This window comes from Entelurus aequoreus, linkage group LG16 (assembly GCF_033978785.1).
Source record: "Entelurus aequoreus isolate RoL-2023_Sb linkage group LG16, RoL_Eaeq_v1.1, whole genome shotgun sequence".
Lineage (NCBI taxonomy): Eukaryota > Metazoa > Chordata > Actinopteri > Syngnathiformes > Syngnathidae > Entelurus > Entelurus aequoreus.
The window spans coordinates 53,472,366-53,492,690 of NC_084746.1; the positions used below are offsets into that span (position 1 = coordinate 53,472,366).

Genomic DNA, 20,325 nt, shown 5'->3' on the forward strand with positions numbered 1-20,325 from the left:
TGTTGTTTACACCGAATTCCTGTCAATTAAAAAACAGTACCACTATTAATTTTAAAGTAAGATTCTGTCGACTGAGCAGCCTTTTTTTTAAGGTAAAATCTACTTACAATGTTTTTATTGTGGTATTATAATTAGTATGATACAGTAATTAAAAAAATATTGCAATTTGCATAAATATAATACAAATACAAATACAAAATAATACTTATTATAAAATAAGTGTACATAAATATACACAGAAACAAAAATATAAACTATTTTCCCCCTAATAACTAATAGTGATCATTAATTCAAATAATGGTAATAATAATAATACAAAGTACAAATAAATTGATTGTGTGAAATGTATTTAGGTAATATCAATAATAATATACACTGTAAAAAATTATGTCTGTAGATTTTATGGTAAAAAACAAACAAAACTGGCAGCATAGTGACCAGGATTTTACCATAGAATTTAGTTTTTACACCGAATTACTGTCATGACTATTATTTTGAAGTAAAATTATGTCGACTGAGCAGCCAGTTTTTTTTTTTACTGTAAAATCTACCCACATTTTTTTTATTGTGGTATTATAATTAGTATGATACATTAATTAAAAAATATTGCAATTTGCATTAAATATAATACAAATAAAAATACTAAATAATACTTATTATCATATTGTTATTAATGTATTGTATTAGTTGTATTAGTTATTATAATTGATAAATTAATCATAATCCCAAAAGCGGAATTTGTATTATTTAAAGAAAAATAAAAAAGTCTGGCAACTCTGTCGACATCATTTTACTCTAAAAAATAATAGTGGTCCCGTTTTTCAATTGAAAGTAATTTGATGTAAACAAAATTCTACGGTAAAATTCCGGTCACTACGCTGCCAGAGATGATTTTTTACAGTGTAGATTATTATTAATATTAATTAAATATATTTCACAAATTGCCAGAATTTAACTCTAAAATGTATGGTGTTTTTTTACACCAAATTACTGTAAATCTAAAAACAGTACCACTATTATTTTTACGGTAAAATTCTGCCCACAGAGTCACCAGTTTTTCACAGGAAAATCTATTCTTTCCCGGGGGACAACATGAGACAATTATTTGAGGCATAGTTGTTTTTATTGGAGTAAATCATGTAACAAAGAAAGATGGCCCCCATGCTACATTGGTCGTTGCCCTCATAAGTGGCGGTCGGCCCTCTCAGGTGTGGTACAACAACAAAGGCTGGCACGCCATGGTGTCCTTCATGAACGTGGCCAACAACGCCATCCTGCGGGCCTTCCTGCCTTCCAGCTCCAAGCCCGTGGAGTTCGGCATCACCGCCATCAACCACCCGCTGAACCTCACCAAGGAGCAGCTCTCCGAGGTCACCGTGTAAGTAGCTCGCAGACTTTTCACGCACTTTAGCCGCTAGACTTAACAACGCTGACTTCTGATCGTCTGTCAGGCTGACCACGTCGGTGAACGCGGTGGTGGCCATCTGTGTCATATTCGCCATGTCCTTCGTCCCTGCCAGCTTTGTCCTCTACCTCATCCAGGAGCGTGTGACCAAAGCCAAACACCTGCAGTTTGTCAGCGGGGTTAGTCCGCTCATTTACTGGCTGGCTAACTTCTTCTGGGACATGGTGAGGACATATTTCATCTGGTATTATTACAAACCCCGTTTCCATTTGAGTTGGGAAATGGTGTTAGATGTAAATATAAACGGAATACAATGATCCTTTTCAAGCCATATTCAGTTGAATATGCTACAAAGACAACATATTTCATGTTCAAACTCGGCGAGGCGAAGTTGGTAGAGTGGCCGTGCCAGCAATGGGAGTGTTGCTGGTTACTGGGGTTCAATCCCCACCTTCTACCATCCTAGTCACGTCCGTTGTGTCCTTGGGCAAGACACTTCACCCTTGCTCCTGATGGCTGCTGGTTAGCGCCTTGCATGGCAACTCCCGCCATCAGTGTGTGAATGTGTGTGTGAATGTGTGTGTGAATGTGTGTGTGAATGTGGAAATAGTGTCAAAGCGCTTTGAGTACCTTGAAGGTAGAAAAGCGCTATACAAGTATAACCCATTTATCATTTATTTATTTATAAACTTTTAGTAGTTGTGAAAGGGCATGTTCACCACTGTGTTACATGGCCTTTCCTTTTAACAACACTTAGTAAAGGTTTGGGAATTGAGGAGACACATTTTTGAAGTGGAATTTTTTCCCATTCTTGCTTGATGTACAGCTTAAGTTGTTCAACAGTCCGGGGGTCTCCCTTCTCACATTGCAGGTGCCACACATTTTCAATGTCTGGACTACAGGCAGGCCAGTCTAGTACCCGCACTCTTTTACTATGAAGCCACGTTGATGTAACACGTGGCTTGGCATTGTCTTGCTGAAATAAGCAGGGGCGTCCATGGTAACGTTGCTTGGATGGCAACATATGTTGCTCCAAAAGCTGTATGTACCTTTCAGCATTAATGGTGCCTTCACAGATGTGTAAGTTACCCATGTCTTGGCCACTAATACACCCCCATACCATCACACATGCTGCCTTTTACACTTTCACCCTAGAACAATCCGGATGGTTCTTTTCCTCTTTGGTCCGGAGGACACGACATCCACAGTTTCCAAAAACAATTTGAAATGTGGACTCATCAGACCACAGAACACTTTTCCACTTTGTATCAGTCCATCTTAGATGAGCTCAGGCCCAGCGAAGCTGACGGCGTTTCTGGGTGTTGTTGATAAACGGTTTTGGCCTTGCATAGGAGAGTTTTAACTTGCACTTACAGATGTAGCGACCAACTGTAGTTACTGACAGTGGCTTTCTGAAGTGTTCCATGTGGTGATATCCTTTACACACTGATGTGGCTTGTTGATGCAGTACAGCCTGAGGGATGGAAGGTCACAGGCTTAGCTGCTTACCTGCAGTGATTTCTCCACATTCTCTGAACCCTTTGATGATATTACGGAGCGTAGATGGTGAAATCCCTCAATTCCTTGCAATAGCTGCTTGAGAAAGGTTTTTCTTAAACTGTTCAACAATTTGCTCAGGCATTTGTTGACAAAGTGGTGACCCTCGCCCCATCCTTGTTTGTGAATGACTGAGCATTTCATGGAATCTACTTTTATAGCCAATCATGGCACCCACCTGTTCCCAATTAGCCTGCACACCTGTGGGATGTTCCAAATAAGTGTTTGATGAGCATTCCTCAACTTTATCAGTATTTATTGCCACCTTTCACAACTTCTTTGTCACGTGTTGCTGCCATCAAATTATAAACTTAATGATTATTTGCAACAAAAAAAAAAAACGTTTATGAGTTTGAACATGAAATATGTTGTCTTTGTAGCATATTCAACTGAATATGGCTTGAAAAGGATTTGCAAATCATTGTATTCCGTTTATATTTACATCTAACACCATTTACCAGCTCATATGGAAACGGGGTTTGTATTATTATGGATGGAGATGGCTGATTGTCATCATATTGTGTGAATGTAGGTCAACTACTCCATCAGTGCCGCCCTGGTGGTCGGCATCTTCATGGCGTTTGACAAAAAGTGCTACACGTCCCCGTCCAATCTGCCCGCCCTCATAGCGCTGCTTCTGCTCTACGGGTAAGACTGCACTTTTTTTATTTTTACACGATAATGCAAAGCGCATGGTCTATTACAGTGTTTTTCAACCTTTTTTGAGCCAAGGCACATTTTTTGCGTTGAAATTAGCAGAAATCATTAAAAAACAGAATTCAGTTGACAGTAAAAAGTTGTTGTCGCAATTGTTGGATACGACTTTAAAGCATAACCAAGCATGCATCAATATAGCTCTTGTCTCAAAGTAGGTGTACTGTCACCACCTGTCACATCACACCCTGACTTATTTGGACTTTTTTGCTGTTTTCCTGTGTGTAGTGTTTTAGTTCTTGTCTTGCGCTCCTATTTTGGTGGCTTTTTCTCTTTTTTCTGTATTTTCCTGTAGCAGTTTCATGTCTTCCTTTGAGCGATATTTCCCGCATCTACTTTGTTTTAGCAATCAAGAATATTTCAGTTGTTTTTATCCTTCTTTGTGGGGACATTGTTAAATGTCATGTCATGTTCAGATGTACATTGTCTTTGCTCCACAGTAAGTCTTTGCTGTCGTCCAGCATTCTGTTTTTGTTTACTTTGTAGCCAGTTCAGTTTTAGTTTGGTTCTGCATAGCCTTCCCTAAGTTTCAATGCCTTTTCTTAGAGGCACTCACCTTTTGTTTATTTTTGGTTTAAGCATTAGACACATTTTTACCTGCACTCTGCCTCCCGCTGTTTCTGACATCTACAAAGCAATTAGCTACCGGCTGCCACCTACTGATATGGAAGAGTATTACACGGTCACTCTGCCGAGCTCTAGACAGCACCGACACTCAACAACAACACATCATCTGCAGACTATAATTACTGCTGTGCAAAAAATATTTTTAACCCAAATAGGTGAAATTAGACCATCTCCCACGGTACACCAGACTGTATCCTCGGCACAGTGGTTGAAAAACACTGGTCTATTCCATGGTCAAACCGTCGCAATCATAGAACACTTTTTAACAGTGCAGGCAATGTTTTAGGTAGAGCTGTCAAGTGATTAAAGAAATTAGCAATTATTCATGATCTATGATTATGTACCTAATATTGCCTGACAAAATACTTCGATTAATTACATTATTATAAAGATAGTTATATAATTAAAAAAAGTGGCTTCATAAAGTCATTCATTCACTTCATCTGTTTTATTTATACGGTCTTTTTCTATTTTTAAAACAAAGCCACACACACACACACACATATATATATATATATATATATATATATATATATATATATATATATATATATATATATATATATATATATATATATATATATATATATATATATATATATATATATATATATATATATATATATAGATGATCATGGACTTCAGGAAAGTCACAGCCCCACCATCCCCCCTCACCCTGATTGACTCTCCCACTCCCGTCTCCATTGTGGACTCCTTCCGTTTCTTGGGCACCACCATCACCCAGGACCTCAAGTGGGAGCTGACCATCAGCTCCCTCATCAAGAAGGCCCAGCAGAGGATGTACTTCCTGCGGCAGCTGAGGAAACTTAAGATGCTGGTGCAGTTTTACTCAGCCATCATAGAGTCCATCCTGACCTCCTCCATCACAGTGTGCTTCCCCGGCGCCACAGTCCAGGATAAGAATAGACTGCAGCGCATCGTACGTGCTGCTGAGAAGGTGATTGGCTGCAAGCTCCCATCCCTCCAGGACTTGTTCTCCTCCAGGACCAGGAGGCGTGTGGGTGGGATGACAGCTGACTCTTCTCACCCTGGACACACACTATTCTCCCCTCTCCCCTCAGGCAGGAGACTACGCTCCATCCAGACCCACACCTCCTGCCACCTGAACACTGTTTTCCCCTCGGCCATCAGGCAAATGAACAATAACTCCCAACAGCAGCTCCTTGAATCCCTTCTAAGTCTATCTGATAGCTCAGTCACAACTCTTTTTATTACCAAATATGTGTTATATGTGTTTTATGTCGCACGTTTGCACCAAGAAAAATTCCTAGTTTGTGAACCCGTTCTCAAACAATGCCAATAAAACTATTCTGATTCTGATGAAGGTTTATTGGCGCTCTGTACTTCTCCCTACATCCGTGTACCACTCCGTACAGCGGCGTTTTAAAAAGTCATACATTTTACTTTTTGAAACCGATACTGATAATTTCCGTTATTACATTTTCAAGAATTTATCGGCCGATAATATCGGCAGTCCAATATTATCGGACATGTCTAGTTTTAAGTGTTGTACGTGCATACAAATGTTTTAAATGAGATTTTCCTCTAAGGTTATATTTCTCCTCTTTTGTTGAGAAGAATTGTTGTACATGTTTGGGTAGCAAGTTATAGTTTGCTTTGTACATCATTGTAGCTGTTTGCAAATGCACCAAATCGTTGAATTTCAATAATTGTGATTGAATAAATAAAGGGTTTGTATGTTCTCTATATCCAACATTATGTATTATTCTCACTGATCTTTTTTGTAACACATTTAGCGATTCTATGATTATCATCATACTTTTTTCCACTTTGCACACTGCAAAAAGTCAGTGTTCAAAAATTAGAAAAAAAAATACAAAAATGAGGGGTATTTTACTTGATCTAAGCAAAATTATCTGCCAATAAAACAAGAAAATTTGGCTTGTCAAGACTTTCCGAAACAAGTCAAATTAGCTAACCTCAATGAACCCAAAAATAGCTTAAAATAAGTATATTCTCACTAATAACAACTGTACTACTATATAAGTACGTATTTTATATTGTTTCATTGAAAATATATATTTGGCTGTTTTAATTATGAGACAAAATTGTGTCAAAATCATGATTTTTTTTTTCATGCTTGAAATAAGAAATGATGACTTTAAAAAAGTAGTTTTCTACTTGTGAGTGTTGATGACACAACAGTTGATATTCTAGTTTCAAGCATGTTTTACTCAATATAGCTCATCAAATCTCAGCAACAAGCTGTAATATCTTACTGACATCATTTAGGCACTTAAAAGAAGTAAAACACTCTAACATCAAATCTGCTTAGTGAGAAGAATGATCTTATCAGACAGAAAATAAGCAAATATCACCCTTATTTGACATATTTCATCTTACTTAGATATCACTTTTTGCAGTGTGATCAGCCTGTTGTGACACCCAAAAGAACCTTGTGGGGATTTGCTGACGTTGCACTTTGCTCTGCACCTCCTGGCAGGTGGTCGGTGACACCCATGATGTACCCCATGTCGTACTTGTTCAACGTCCCGAGCACGGCCTACGTGACGCTCTCCTGCATCAACCTGTTCGTCGGCATCAACAGCAGCGCCGTCACCTTCATCCTCGAGCTGTTCGACAACAACCGAGTAAGGTCAAGCGCCGGCCTAAATGTGCCTTTAGGATGATGTGCACTAGCAGGTGCTGTGTGCCTTGTTGGCCACAAGAGGGCAGAATAGTACAGAGTAGTGAAACAGAATATTATTGTGTGTGTGGTCACCAGTCCCTGCTGATGTTCAACGAGTGGCTGAAGAAAGGTCTGCTCCTCTTCCCTCACTTCTGCCTGGGCCGAGGCCTCATCGACATGGCGATGAACCAGGCGGTCACCGACGTCTACGCCCGTTTCGGTAATCGCGACACGCGCCCCGGTGAAGGGTGAAAACAGTGTTGGGTTGACGTGGGTGTTGTGTGTTTGCAGGGCAAGAACACGTGGACGACCCCTTCCGCTGGGACTTTGTGGGCAAGAATGTTTGCTTCATGGCAGCAGAAGGTTTGGTCTACTTCCTTCTCAACATTCTCATCCAGTACCACTTCTTCCTGGACCACTGGTAAGGAACTCTTCTAGTACACTGCAAAAACTCAAATCTAAGTAAGATGAAATATGTCAAATAAGGGTGATATTTGCTTATTTTCTGTCTGATAAGATCATTCTTCTCACTAAGCAGATTTGATGTTAGAGTGTTTTACTTGTTTTAAGTGTCTAAATGATGTCAGTAAGATATTACAGCTTGTTGCTGAGATTTGATGAGCTATATTGAGTAAAACATGCTTGAAACTAGAATATCAACTGTTGTGTCATCAACACTCACAAGTAGAAAACTACTTTTTTAAAGTCATCATTTCTTATTTTAAGCATGACAAAAAAATCATGACTTTGACACAATTGTGTCTCATAATTAAAACGGATGACAGCCAAATGGACTTTGCTGTTTTATTTTCAATGAAACAATAGAAAATACACTGCAAAAAGTCAGAGTTCAAAAACAAAAAGGAAAAAAAATACAAAAATGAGGGGTATTTTATTTGAACTAAGCAAAATTATCTGCCAATAGAACAAGAACATTTGTCTTGTCAAGACTTTCCAAAACAAGTCAAATTAGCTAACCTCAACGAACCCAAAAATAGCTTAAAATAAGTATATTCTCACTAATAACAAGTGCACTTTTTTTGGTAGAAAAAAAAAGACACCTTTTTGCTCAATATGTTTTTCATGCTTAAAGTAAGAAATGATGACTTTAAAAAAATAGTTTTCTACTTGTGAGTGTTGATGACACAACACTTGATATTCTAGTTTCAAGCATGTTTTACTCAATATAGCTCATCAAATCTCAGCAACAAGCTGTAATATCTTACTGACATCATTTAGACACTTAAAACAAGTAAAACACTCTAACATCAAATCTGCTTAGTGAGAAGAATGATCTTATCAGACAGAAAATAAGCAAATATCACCCTTATTTGACATATTTCATCTTACTTAGATTTCACTTTTTGCAGTGTACTCATATAGTAGTACAGTTGGCACAATACAGTACACTGACAGTTAATATTTAAACATTTAACATGTGACATTTCTAACTATTTTGAACAGAAATAGTTCATGCACATTCAGATGAATTCTTCAAAATTACAATAAAAAATGTTTTGTCCGGGGGCCGGGCTGTATATATGCACACTAATTGACTGAAAGAGCACGCACTTGGCGCGATGATGTCATGTTATCCATGGAAAAATGCATTTTTAGACCATATGATTTGCCTGAGCGGCTAGGAGACCCCGAGAGTAACAAGATGTTGCCTTGTTGACTTTCCATTAAGAACAATAAATTAGTTTTTAGTATAAGTTTGCTGGTTCCAAGAAATGTAATGCCGAGCACATATCATTATGTCAAGATAATGGCACTAGCATTTAATTCATTTAAGAATATTTTTCAACATATTGAGCAAAAAGGTCTCTTTTTTTCTACCAAGAAAAGTGCACTTGTTGTTAGTGAGGATATACATATTTTGAGGTATTTTTGGGTTCATTGAGGTTAGCTAATTTGACTTGTTTTGGAAAGTCTTGACAAGCCACATTTTCTTGTTCTATTGGCAGATCATTTTTCTTAGTTCAAATAAAATACCCTTAAATTTTTATTTTTTTTTCTTGTTTTTGAACACCTGTTTTTGTTGTGCACATTTTTTTTCCTTCGTGATGTCATGAAAAGCCGCAAATTGAAAATCAACCTTCTCACTAGTAGTGGGTAAATAAGGCCTCGGTGAGTGCATGGCACACTCACTACCTGTATCCACACCGCACTAAGACTGTGTTAGCGTTTCTCAAGGCTCATTTGCCATCTGATGGATTCAAATCAGAAATTTGACCTGCAAATATAATTGTTTGTTTAACAGGGATCCACATTAGCTGCTACAGTAGTACTAGCTATTCTTCTTGGGGTCTGAAATTTCAGAAACTCTTTGATCCGTGTACTACATTAGGAAAAAATAACAATAACAACTGCTACACATTAATTATATACAATAGCTATGCTAACATACACTATATTGACAAAAGTATTTGGCCACCTGCCTTGACTCACATATGAACTTGAAGTGCCATCCCATTCCTAACCCATAGGGTTCAATATGATGTCGGTCCACCTTTTGCAGCTATTACAGCTTCAACTCTTCTAAGAAGGCTGTCCACAATGTTGCGGAGTGTGTTTATAGGAATTTTCAACCATTCTTCCAAAAGCTGATATTGGTGGAGAAGGCCTGGCTCTTAGTCTCAGTTCTAATTAAGCCCAAAGGTGTTCTATCGAGTTCAGGTCAGGACTCTGTGCAGGCCAGTCAAGTTCATCCACACCAGACTCTGTCAACCATGTCGTTTGGACCTTGGTTTGTAACAAAAAAGGTCTTCCTGATAAACACAGTTTGGTGCTTCGCGGTCAAATGACGCAGCAGTTGTGTCGGTCGCATGGTTTGTTCTTAAAGTGACACACACACACATGGAGGCGTCATACCACACAATATCGCTTTTTGTATTTTATGAGGCATCAACGCTTTGGTACGGTTGGACTCATCACGACTACTCACCGTGTCCTCAGGCTATCGGACGCCAAGCGGAGCCCGGTGGCGGACGAGGATGAGGATGTGGCGTGCGAGCGTCAGAGAATCTACGAAGGGGGCAGCAAGTCGGACATCCTACAGATCCGAGACCTGTCCAAGGTGAAAGTCGTCCCACATCTCGTGTGAAACAGTCAGCTGTACTTTTATTCTGTTTTTCTTTTCACAGACCTACGTGGGAAGGAAAATGCCGGCTGTGGACCGCATCTGTGTGGGTGTACCTGCCGGAGAGGTGAGCACACTGACCGTTTCACTTTTTGGGTTTGTTGAAGTACACAATTAGTGCTCTGCTTTTTCATGTCCCCGCAGTGTTTTGGACTTTTAGGAGTCAACGGCGCCGGGAAGACGACAACTTTCCAAATGCTGACTGGCGACACGGACGTCAGCTCCGGGGAGGCCACTGTGGTAGATTACAGGTAAACAAAGTACTGCACTGGAGTACTTTTGGTCCTTTCTGAATGACACCATAGAATAGAAAGTACTTTAGTGATCCCTGGGGGGAATTCAGCACCACAGTTCACTCACAATAAACACTTAGGTATTTTATATATGTGAATAATATAAATTCAGTCTATTATACATCATTATTCACATGTGAATAATATAAATACAGTCTATTATACAGCATTATTCACATGTGAATAATATAAATACAGTCTATTATACAGCATTATTCACATGTGAATAATATAACTACAGTCTATTATACAGCATTATTCACATGTGAATAATATAAATACAGTCTATTATACAGCATTATTCACATGTGAATAACATAAATACAGTCTATTATACAGCATTATTCACATGTGAATAATATAAATTCAGTCTATTATACAGCATTATTCACATGTGAATAATATAAATACAGTCTATTATACAGCATTATTCACATGTGAATAACATAAATACAGTCTATTATACAGCATTATTCACATGTGAATAATATAAATTCAGTCTATTATACATCATTATTCACATGTGAATAATATAAATACAGTCTATTATACAGCATTATTCACATGTGAATAATATAAATACAGTCTATTATACAGCATTATTCACATGTGAATAATATAAATACAGTCTATTATACAGCATTATTCACATGTGAATAATATAAATTCAGTCTATTATACATCATTATTCACATGTGAATAATATAAATACAGTCTATTATACAGCATTATTCACATGTGAATAATATAAATACAGTCTATTATACAGCATTATTCACATGTGAATAATATAAATACAGTCTATTATACAGCATTATTCACATGTGAATAATATAAATTCAGTCTATTATACAGCATTATTCACATGTGAATAATATAAATACAGTCTATTATACAGCATTATTCACATGTGAATAATATAAATACAGTCTATTATACAGCATTATTCACATGTGAATAACATAAATACAGTCTATTATACAGCATTATTCACATGTGAATAATATAAATTCAGTCTATTATACATCATTATTCACATGTGAATAATATAAATACAGTCTATTATACAGCATTATTCACATGTGAATAATATAAATACAGTCTATTATACAGCATTATTCACATGTGAATAACATAAATACAGTCTATTATACAGCATTATTCACATGTGAATAATATAAATACAGTCTATTATACAGCATTATTCACATGTGAATAATATAAATACAGTCTATTATACAGCGTTATTCACATGTGAATAATATAAATACAGTCTATTATACAGCGTTATTCACATGTGAATAATATAAATACAGTCTATTATACAGCATTATTCACATGTGAATAACTTAAATTCAGTCTATTATACAGCATTATTCACACGTGAATAATATAAATACAGTCTATTATACAGCATTATTCACATGTGAATAATATAAATACAGTCTATTATACAGCATTATTCACATGTGAATAATATAAATACAGTATATTATAAAGAATTATTCACATGTCCATCCATCCATCCATTTTCTTCCGCTTATCCGAGGTCGGGTCGCGGGGGCAGCAGCCTAAGCAGGGAAGCCCAGACTTCCCTCTCTCCAGCCACTTGGTCCAGCTCCTCCCGGGAGATCCCGAGGCGTTCCCAGGCCAGCCAGGAGACATAGTCTTCCCAACGTGTCCTGGGTCTTCCCCTCAGCCTCCTGCCGGTCGGACGTGCCCTAAACACCTCGTTTGGGTGGCATCCTGACCAGATGCCCGAACCACCTCATCTGGCTCCTCTCCATGTGGAGGAGCAGCAGCTTTACTTTGAGCTCCCCCCGGATGGCAGAGCTTCTCACCCTATCTCTAAGGGAGAGACCCGCCACTTTCCGCTTTTATAGTCCGTCAAATATGTTGTTGATAGTTATAGTTTTATGCATTGATTTGCAAGGAACGAGCAGGTTTAAGAGACGTATTGCGTTAATCGTGAAGTCAATATGTCCTCCTGTTCCTACTCGTCATTCCCAGAAACAACATTTGGGGCAGAAAGGATTGTAATGTTGCTCCTGGAAAGCAGCCAGCATCTTAGGTCACGCTAAAGTTCCTGTGGAAAGGGAGTGTGATCAGCGCGCTTGCAGGAGCAAAAGTCCCCGCCTCTGTCCATGGTGCTGAAAACAGAGCGCCATCAGACGGGGGCGTGGCATGTGCTGACGGCGAGACACAGCTGGCAGGTGATTAGATTTTGCAGGTGGTACGTGTGAATCTAATCATCTGTTGTCTTTAACACTAAGCGGCCGGGAGCAGAGGGGAGAGAGGATTGGGAGTGACTGCAAAGTCACGACACGCTGAAAGCATTTTTCAAAGATCTTGTTAAAAACCATTCAAACTTTGTCAAGTTGGCACGCGTGTATGTCAGTGGAACCGCTAGGAAGCCACATTTGTCGCATCAGCACATTAAGAAATATGATTGAAAGTGTGCACATTCAAAAAAAGTGTGCGTCGTCGTCTTTTTACAGCATCCTGACTGAGATTCTGGACGTGCACCAGAACATGGGCTACTGCCCGCAGTTTGACGCCATTGACGAGCTCCTGACTGGCAGGGAGCACCTTTACCTGTACGCCCGTCTCAGGGGGGTACCCGAGGCCGAGATCCCCAGGGTGAGTAGGACCTTTTTTTTTTTTTACATTAAAACCTTTAAAAATCTTGTCATACAACTCAACTTTTGGCCATTTTCACCAGTTGATAGTCAATAAATAATATATAAACCTACAGATGTGTACAGAGTGAACCCTGCCTTCCTTCCGCCCGAGTGCAGCTGGGATAGGCTCCAGCCCTCCCGCCACCCCAGGAGGAACAAGCGGTAGAAAATGAATGGATGGATGGATAACAGGCTTTTTCAAAAATAATTATAGAAAATATTATTAACCTGGTATATAAAGAAAAAAATATAACATTTTGGGAAAATGACTTACTTATATACAAATAATAAGTACATAAAGAATTCTAGGTTATATATATATATATATATATATATATATATATATATATATATATATATATATATATATATATATATATATATATATATAATATAATATATATATATATATATATATATATATATATATATATATATATATATATATATATATATATATATATATATATATATATATATATATATATATATATATATATATCTGAGATCGGTAGGTCCTGAGTTCAAACCCCGACCGAGTCATACCAAAGACTTTAAAAATGGGAGCCATTACGCTTGGCACTCAGCATCAAGGGTTGGAATTGGGGGTTGAATCACCAAAAACTATTCCTGGGTGCAGCCACCGCTGCTGCTCACTGCTCCCCTCACCTTCCAGGGGGTGATCAAGGGTGATGGGTCAAATGCAGAGGATAATTTCGCCACACCTAGTGTGTGTGAGACAATCATGGGTACTTTAACTTTAACTTTAATATATATGTATATATATATATGTATATATATACACATACATAAAACATTAAAGTAGGGGAGTACAACAAAATTGATTTTCAGATTAATTGCGATTCTTATTTGTAACGATTCTTAAACGATCCAAAAAAAATCAAAAATGGATTGAATTTCACCCTATGATAGTAAATAAAAAATATGTTTCACGAATAGATAATGATCTCTATTGAAAATAATTATAGAAAACCTGGCACAGAAAAATTACATGAATAATGCAAATTATAATAAAGTACATAAAATAAGAATAATTGTAAATACAAATATTATATAAAAATAATTATAGAAAATATTAATAACCTGGTATATAAATAAAAAATTACACAATTTTGGGAAAATGACTTGCGTAAATAAAAATAATAAGCACATAAAGAATTGTAGTTTTTAAAAAATGTTTATATAAAACATTAAAGTTGGGGAGCAAAACACAATAGATTTTTAGATTAATCGCGATTCTTATTTGTAACCATTCTTAAACGATAAAAAATCAATAAAAAATCTATTAGAAAACTTTTAAAAACAATCTTTCCTCTCCAGCTACTCAGGCACATCATATAGTTGATGTAGATGTCCTTATTTGCTTTACAGATTTACTTGACAAAAGAGAAATGTTGGATACTTCTCATATTGCCTTATTTGTATTTGACTTGATTAAATGTTTGAGTAGCATTTCATCAGTTTTCTTTTTAGAATTACAGAAATGTATTAGAGCTGTTTATCTAGTGTTTTTTTTTACAAAATGGCAATATTATTTTATTTAATAAAAGTTAATAAAGTTGTAAAAATAAGTCCACATATATTCCATTTTCACCCTATGATAGTGAATGAAAAATATTTTTCACGAATAGATAATGATCTCTATTGAAAATAATTACAGAAAACCTGGTACAAAAAAATGGGAAAATTACGTGAATAAAGTACTTAAAATAAGAATAATTGTTAATACAAATTAAAGGATTTGTTTTCACAAATAAGTAATTTTTTTTTTTGTAAAAGTTGGAAAAATAAGTCAACTCATTGAATTAGTTAACTATATTCAAATTACAATGAAAATGAAGACAGAATACATTTCTGTCTGTTATTCCTGTAAATCATTTTTATAAATGTAAGAAAAATGGTTGCAATTTGGCAAAAATAATACACAATAAAACAAAATATTACACATATTTTAGATATTTAAAAAATGACTACCAGGTAATGATAAAATATATAAATAAATTAATAAATAATGACAGAATTCTTTGTAAGCCTGGCATATCATTGTTGTACATGTGATCAAATTTGGGGGGAACATTATTGATAATAATAAATACAAATTATATACATATTATGATTGGAATTGCTACATGTACAGGGAGGAGGAGACGGCACAGACAGGAGGGATGTCGTTAAACTCTGTTTATTTATTATATATGCACAATATATAATAATCAGAAATGTAGTGTGTAATAAATCCAAAATGTGTGTGTTGTGCGACTATGTGTGGAAATTAACTGCTGAGTGTTGAGCAAGAGGCGGAAGTCCAGGAGGGGCTAGGCTGGCTCAGAGGTCCGTGAGCAGGCAGGTAGTCGGGGATATAGCGAGGCGTCGAAGGTCCTTGTCCAGGCGGGAGGTGGAGATCCAATGGGCAGCCAAGGAAGCAGAGGGACGACGAGACACTCAGCTCGTCACGCGGGAACGAAGGGGTTGCTGTAAAGAACCACAAGGGGGACATGAGACCAATCAACACGACGGGGGAGAAACACAGAACGAGAGAAGGCACAGAGCTTTGTTAGTCGGGAACAGATGACTACGTTCTGGCGCGGGATAGAAGGTTGTGTAGGCTTATGAAGGCAGGTCCTCTGATCAGCCACAGGTGCGCTGATTGCTGGTGATTGATTGCAGCCGCTTGCTGCCGCCGGACTGACGTACGCTCGGGTCGTGACAGGAATATATAAGAGTCACGCATTATTCACAGGGGAAAAATGAGGAAACAACAAAATGTTCACCATAATTCAGAATACTCCGTCCTTAATGACAACGATAATGGAACTTTTGAAGTCATTTGTGTCAGGTTCAAACACTGATGACATCTATTAAACAAGACAAAAAGCAAGGAATTAAACAGAGACAGAATTAAATTTGGCGCAATTGAGGAGAGCGTGTCTGGGCTGTACTCTTGTACAGTCTCCATCACGCTCTGGTGAAAGATTGTACGCCCCCTCTTTTAGTTGGACTTTCCCTGATTACATGGCAACAGCTGTTTCTAAGGGAGGGGGGGCCGTAAACAGCGTTGCCTTTGGTTACAGAACAGCTCAAAAAAAAAGGTTGTAAACAGTTCACAGAAAAGGTCGTAAAACAGTTCAAAGAAGAGGTCGCCTTGAGGGGAGTCAGGCCCTGCTTCCTCTCCGCTTTGTAGTTCTGTAGGAGAAACGTCTTGACTGTACTCTATTGTACAGTTCTACCACGCCCTGACAAAAGATTGTACGCCTCCTCTTTTATTTGGACTTTCCCTGATTACATGGCAACAGCTGTTTCTAAGGGAGGGGGGTCGTAAACAGCCATTGCCTTCGATTACAAACAGTTGAAAGAAAATTTTGCCTGGAGGGGAGTCTGGTCCTGCTTCCTCTCTGCTTTGTAGTTCTCGGGTCAAGACAAAATCTTTCTGTGGATTACAATACATCAAAGAAACAGAACACCTTCATGTTGCTTCCCATCCTACACAGTGGAGTTTTACAAGCCTTCTGCTTGGTAGGATTAGAGACAGCTTTTGTCTGCTGTTTTGTGATAACTTAGATACAATTATTCTGACAATTTGTGTCACTAAGCATCCTCCCCCTGCAGGTGGCCGAGTGGGGTATCCAGAAACTGGGCCTGTCAGAGTACGCCGGTCGCTGCGCTGGCACCTACAGCGGCGGCAACAAGCGCAAACTGTCCACCGCCATCGCCATGATCGGCTGTCCGGCTTTGGTTCTGCTGGTAAGCGCTTTAATTGTGTGCTTAGATTGTTGCTCGTGCGGACTCCTGACTTACGTCACGTGTGTTCAGGACGAGCCCACCACGGGCATGGACCCGCATTCCCGGCGCTTCCTGTGGAACGCCATCCTGAGCGTCATACGAGACGGGCGGGCCGTGGTGTTGACGTCGCACAGGTTGGCTGGTTTGCAGCAAAACAAACAAAGATGATGATGATGATGACTAGATCAATGTACTCCCTCTTGACCGTCAGCATGGAGGAGTGCGAGGCTCTCTGCACAAGACTTGCCATTATGGTCAACGGAACCTTCAAGTGTCTGGGAACCATCCAGCACCTAAAATACAAGTAAGACCTTTGATGAAAACCACAGTACTGTGTAACATGTATTTACTAGGGGTGTAACGCTACCTGTATTTGTATTGAACCGTTTCGGTACGGGGGTTTCGGTTCGGTTCGGAGGTGTACCGAACGAGTTTCCACACGGACATATTAAAGGCCTACTGAAAGCCACTACTAGCGACCACGCAGTCTGATAGTTTATATATCAATGATGACATCTTAACATTGCAACACATGCCAATACGGCCGGGTTAACTTATAAAGTGACATTTTACATTTCCTGCTAAACTTCCGCTTGAAAAGGTCTATGTATGATGACGTATGCGCGTGACGTCAATAGTTGAAACGGAAGTATTCGGACACCATTGGATCCAATACAAAAAAGCTCTGTTTTCATTTCATAATTCCACAGTATTCTGGACATCTGTGTTGGTGAATCTTTTGCAATTTGTTTAATGAACAATGAAGACTGCAAAGAAGAAAGTTGTAGGTGGGATCAGTGTATTAGCGGCTGGCTGCAGCAACACATCCAGGAGAACTTTGACTTGGATAGCAGATGCGCTATCCGACGTCAGCCGCCGACCGCATCTATGATCGGGTGAAGTCCTTTGTCGCGCCGTCGATCGCTGGAACGCAGGTGAGCACGGGTGTTGATGAGCAGATGAGGGCTGGCTGGCGTAGGTGGAGCGCTAATGTTTTTAGCATAGCTCTGTCGAGGTCCCGTAGCTAAGTTAGCTTCAATGGCGTCGTTAGCAACAGCATTGTTAAGCTTCGCCAGGCTGGAACGCATTAACCGTGTAGTTACATGTCCATGGTTTAATAGTATTGTTGATCTTCTGTCTATCCTTCCAGTCAGGGATTTATTTCTTTTGTTTCTATCTGCATTTAAGCCCGATGCTATCACGTTAGCTCCGTAGCTAAAGAGCTTCGCCGATGTATTGTAGTGGAGATAAAAGTCACTGTGAATGTCCATTTGGCGTTCTGGACTCTCATTTTCAAGAGGATATAGTATCCCAGGTGGTTTAAAATACAAATCCTTGATCCACAATAGAAAAAGGAGAGAGTGTGGAATCCAATGAGCCAGCTTGTACCTAAGTTACGGTCAGAGCAAAAAAAGATACGTCCTGCACTGCACTCTAGTCCTTCACTCTCACGTTCCTCATCCACAAATCTTTCATCCTGGCTCAAATTAATGGGGTAATCGTCGCTTTTTCGGTCCGAATCTCTCTCGCTGCTGGTGTAAACAATGTGAGGAGCCTTTCAACCTGTGACGTCACGCTACTTCCGCTACAGGCAAGGCTTTTTTTTATCAGCGATCAAAACTTTATCGTCGATGTTCTCTACTAAATCATTTTAGCAAAAATATGTCAATATCGCGAAATGATCAAGTATGACACATAGAATGGATCTGCTATCCCCGTTTGAATAAAAAAAAATCATTTCAGTAGGCCTTTAATGTTGATTAACGTGGACCCCGACTTAAACAAGTTGAAAAACGTATTGGGGTGTTACCATTTATCGGTCAATTGTAGGGAATATGTACTGTACTGTGCAATCTACTAATAAAAGTCTCAATCAATCAATCAAAAAAAGCACTTTATATGTAAAAAGGTTTTGTTAAGAAACCATTCTGAGCCTTATCTTTGCGGTGGAATGTCTGAATCTTAAACAGCAACAAAAGTGAATTTAGTACAAAAGTTGTATTTAGTCATCATCAAATGGTACAAGGTTGGATTGACTTGCCATGCAAACAGACAACATCCTCCGGAGACGTTGGATGAATGGAGAATCATGCGATCATACAAAGACTTGGTCTACTTGGCCATTTGTGTGTTTCCCTCGTGTGTCAAGGTCCAGTTGTTTTGGACCTGTTTGTTCTGCAACATCCTTCAATCCCTTAGTCATAATAAACCAAACTTCTTCCACTGAGGGCCGCACACTGAAAAATCAAAGCAAGTGGGGGGCCATTTTGATATTTTTTTATTTTAAAAACCAATACAATAAATATATAAAAAAATATACATTTAGGCCTCCACTCAGGCTTGATCCCGGTGAACCCAAATGGTTTTGGTCAAAAAAATATATAAAAAATGTGTCATTATTTAGTGTTATTATTATTATTATTCAAAGTTTAAATCTCTAGATCAACATTAGGTCTATCTGTCAATATAACGTTTTTAAACATTTAAGTTGTGTGCCCTTTTTGTCAAAGAAAACCCTTTTTTTATGGAAAAAACTAAAATATGCAATATTTTCCCCCAATGAAATTTTAAAGTGGAATATTTGAGATTATAAAATAATTGGAGCCTTAAAAAGGTCAATAACTCATAACAGCATTGATTTTAATTCATTATTATTCTTTGAGCAATGACACACAAAAAACAAAATCCCACTAAAATGATCGGGGATCCAAAAGGGTCCTACTCATTAAAGTGTTAAAAAATATATTATACATTTTTTTACTGTTTAGTTTTCACACAACTATCTCGAGATCAGCTTCAGATCTATCCATCAATTATAAGTTGTATTGTTGTTTGTTTGTTTGTTTCAGGCCCTTCTTTTAAAAAAAAAAAAAACAGCTCAGTTTTTTTTATGGCAAACACAAAATATGCAACATTTTCCCCAAAGAATATCTCAAAGTGCAATATTTAATGTGACGTAATTGGAGCCTTGAATAGGTCAATAATTCATAATGACGTTGATTTTGATTCATTATTATGTTTTCAAGAAAGAAACAGCCTGCATGGCAGCTTTGTGTTATTAGAGTGCAACATTTTCTTCTTACATTTCACCTGTTTGCTCTTTTATATTACTTTTTATGTTTTACATTTTTTTTAATCCTATTTTTAGAATGTGCCGTGGGGCCATTAAAAAATGTCTTGCGAGCCGCAAATGGCCCCCGGGCCGCACTTTGGACACCCCTGTAATAAACAATCAAAACCTTTTGTACAATGGTGTGGCCCGACCATATGTTCAACTCTGACCCACATATGCTCCTTCAATGGTACAGAATAGGAAAAAAGAGAAAGGAGCAGACATTCCACTACTGACGTGTCTTTCTTAAGCCTGTAACACCCCTTCTGGTCAAATTACAACGTTACCTTTAACCATCTTAAAAAACAATCCCTTATATTTT

General features: G+C 38.1%; 1 protein-coding gene across 3 annotated transcripts in view; it reads left to right on the forward strand.

Annotated features, from left to right (window-relative positions):
• The window catches only part of abca4b (ATP-binding cassette, sub-family A (ABC1), member 4b), a 106,142-nt gene that overhangs the window by 78,494 nt on the left and 7,323 nt on the right, over positions 1-20,325 (forward strand). For all 3 annotated transcript variants that reach the window (XM_062023340.1, XM_062023341.1, XM_062023342.1), the window contains 13 exons: positions 1,209-1,378; positions 1,452-1,629; positions 3,495-3,610; positions 6,789-6,936; positions 7,071-7,194; positions 7,266-7,395; positions 9,933-10,053; positions 10,121-10,183; positions 10,261-10,367; positions 12,908-13,049; positions 16,718-16,852; positions 16,922-17,025; positions 17,103-17,195. In XM_062023340.1, coding sequence (XP_061879324.1) covers positions 1,209-1,378; positions 1,452-1,629; positions 3,495-3,610; positions 6,789-6,936; positions 7,071-7,194; positions 7,266-7,395; positions 9,933-10,053; positions 10,121-10,183; positions 10,261-10,367; positions 12,908-13,049; positions 16,718-16,852; positions 16,922-17,025; positions 17,103-17,195 — 1,631 coding nt within the window. The remainder of the gene's footprint in view (positions 1-1,208; positions 1,379-1,451; positions 1,630-3,494; positions 3,611-6,788; positions 6,937-7,070; positions 7,195-7,265; positions 7,396-9,932; positions 10,054-10,120; positions 10,184-10,260; positions 10,368-12,907; positions 13,050-16,717; positions 16,853-16,921; positions 17,026-17,102; positions 17,196-20,325) is intronic.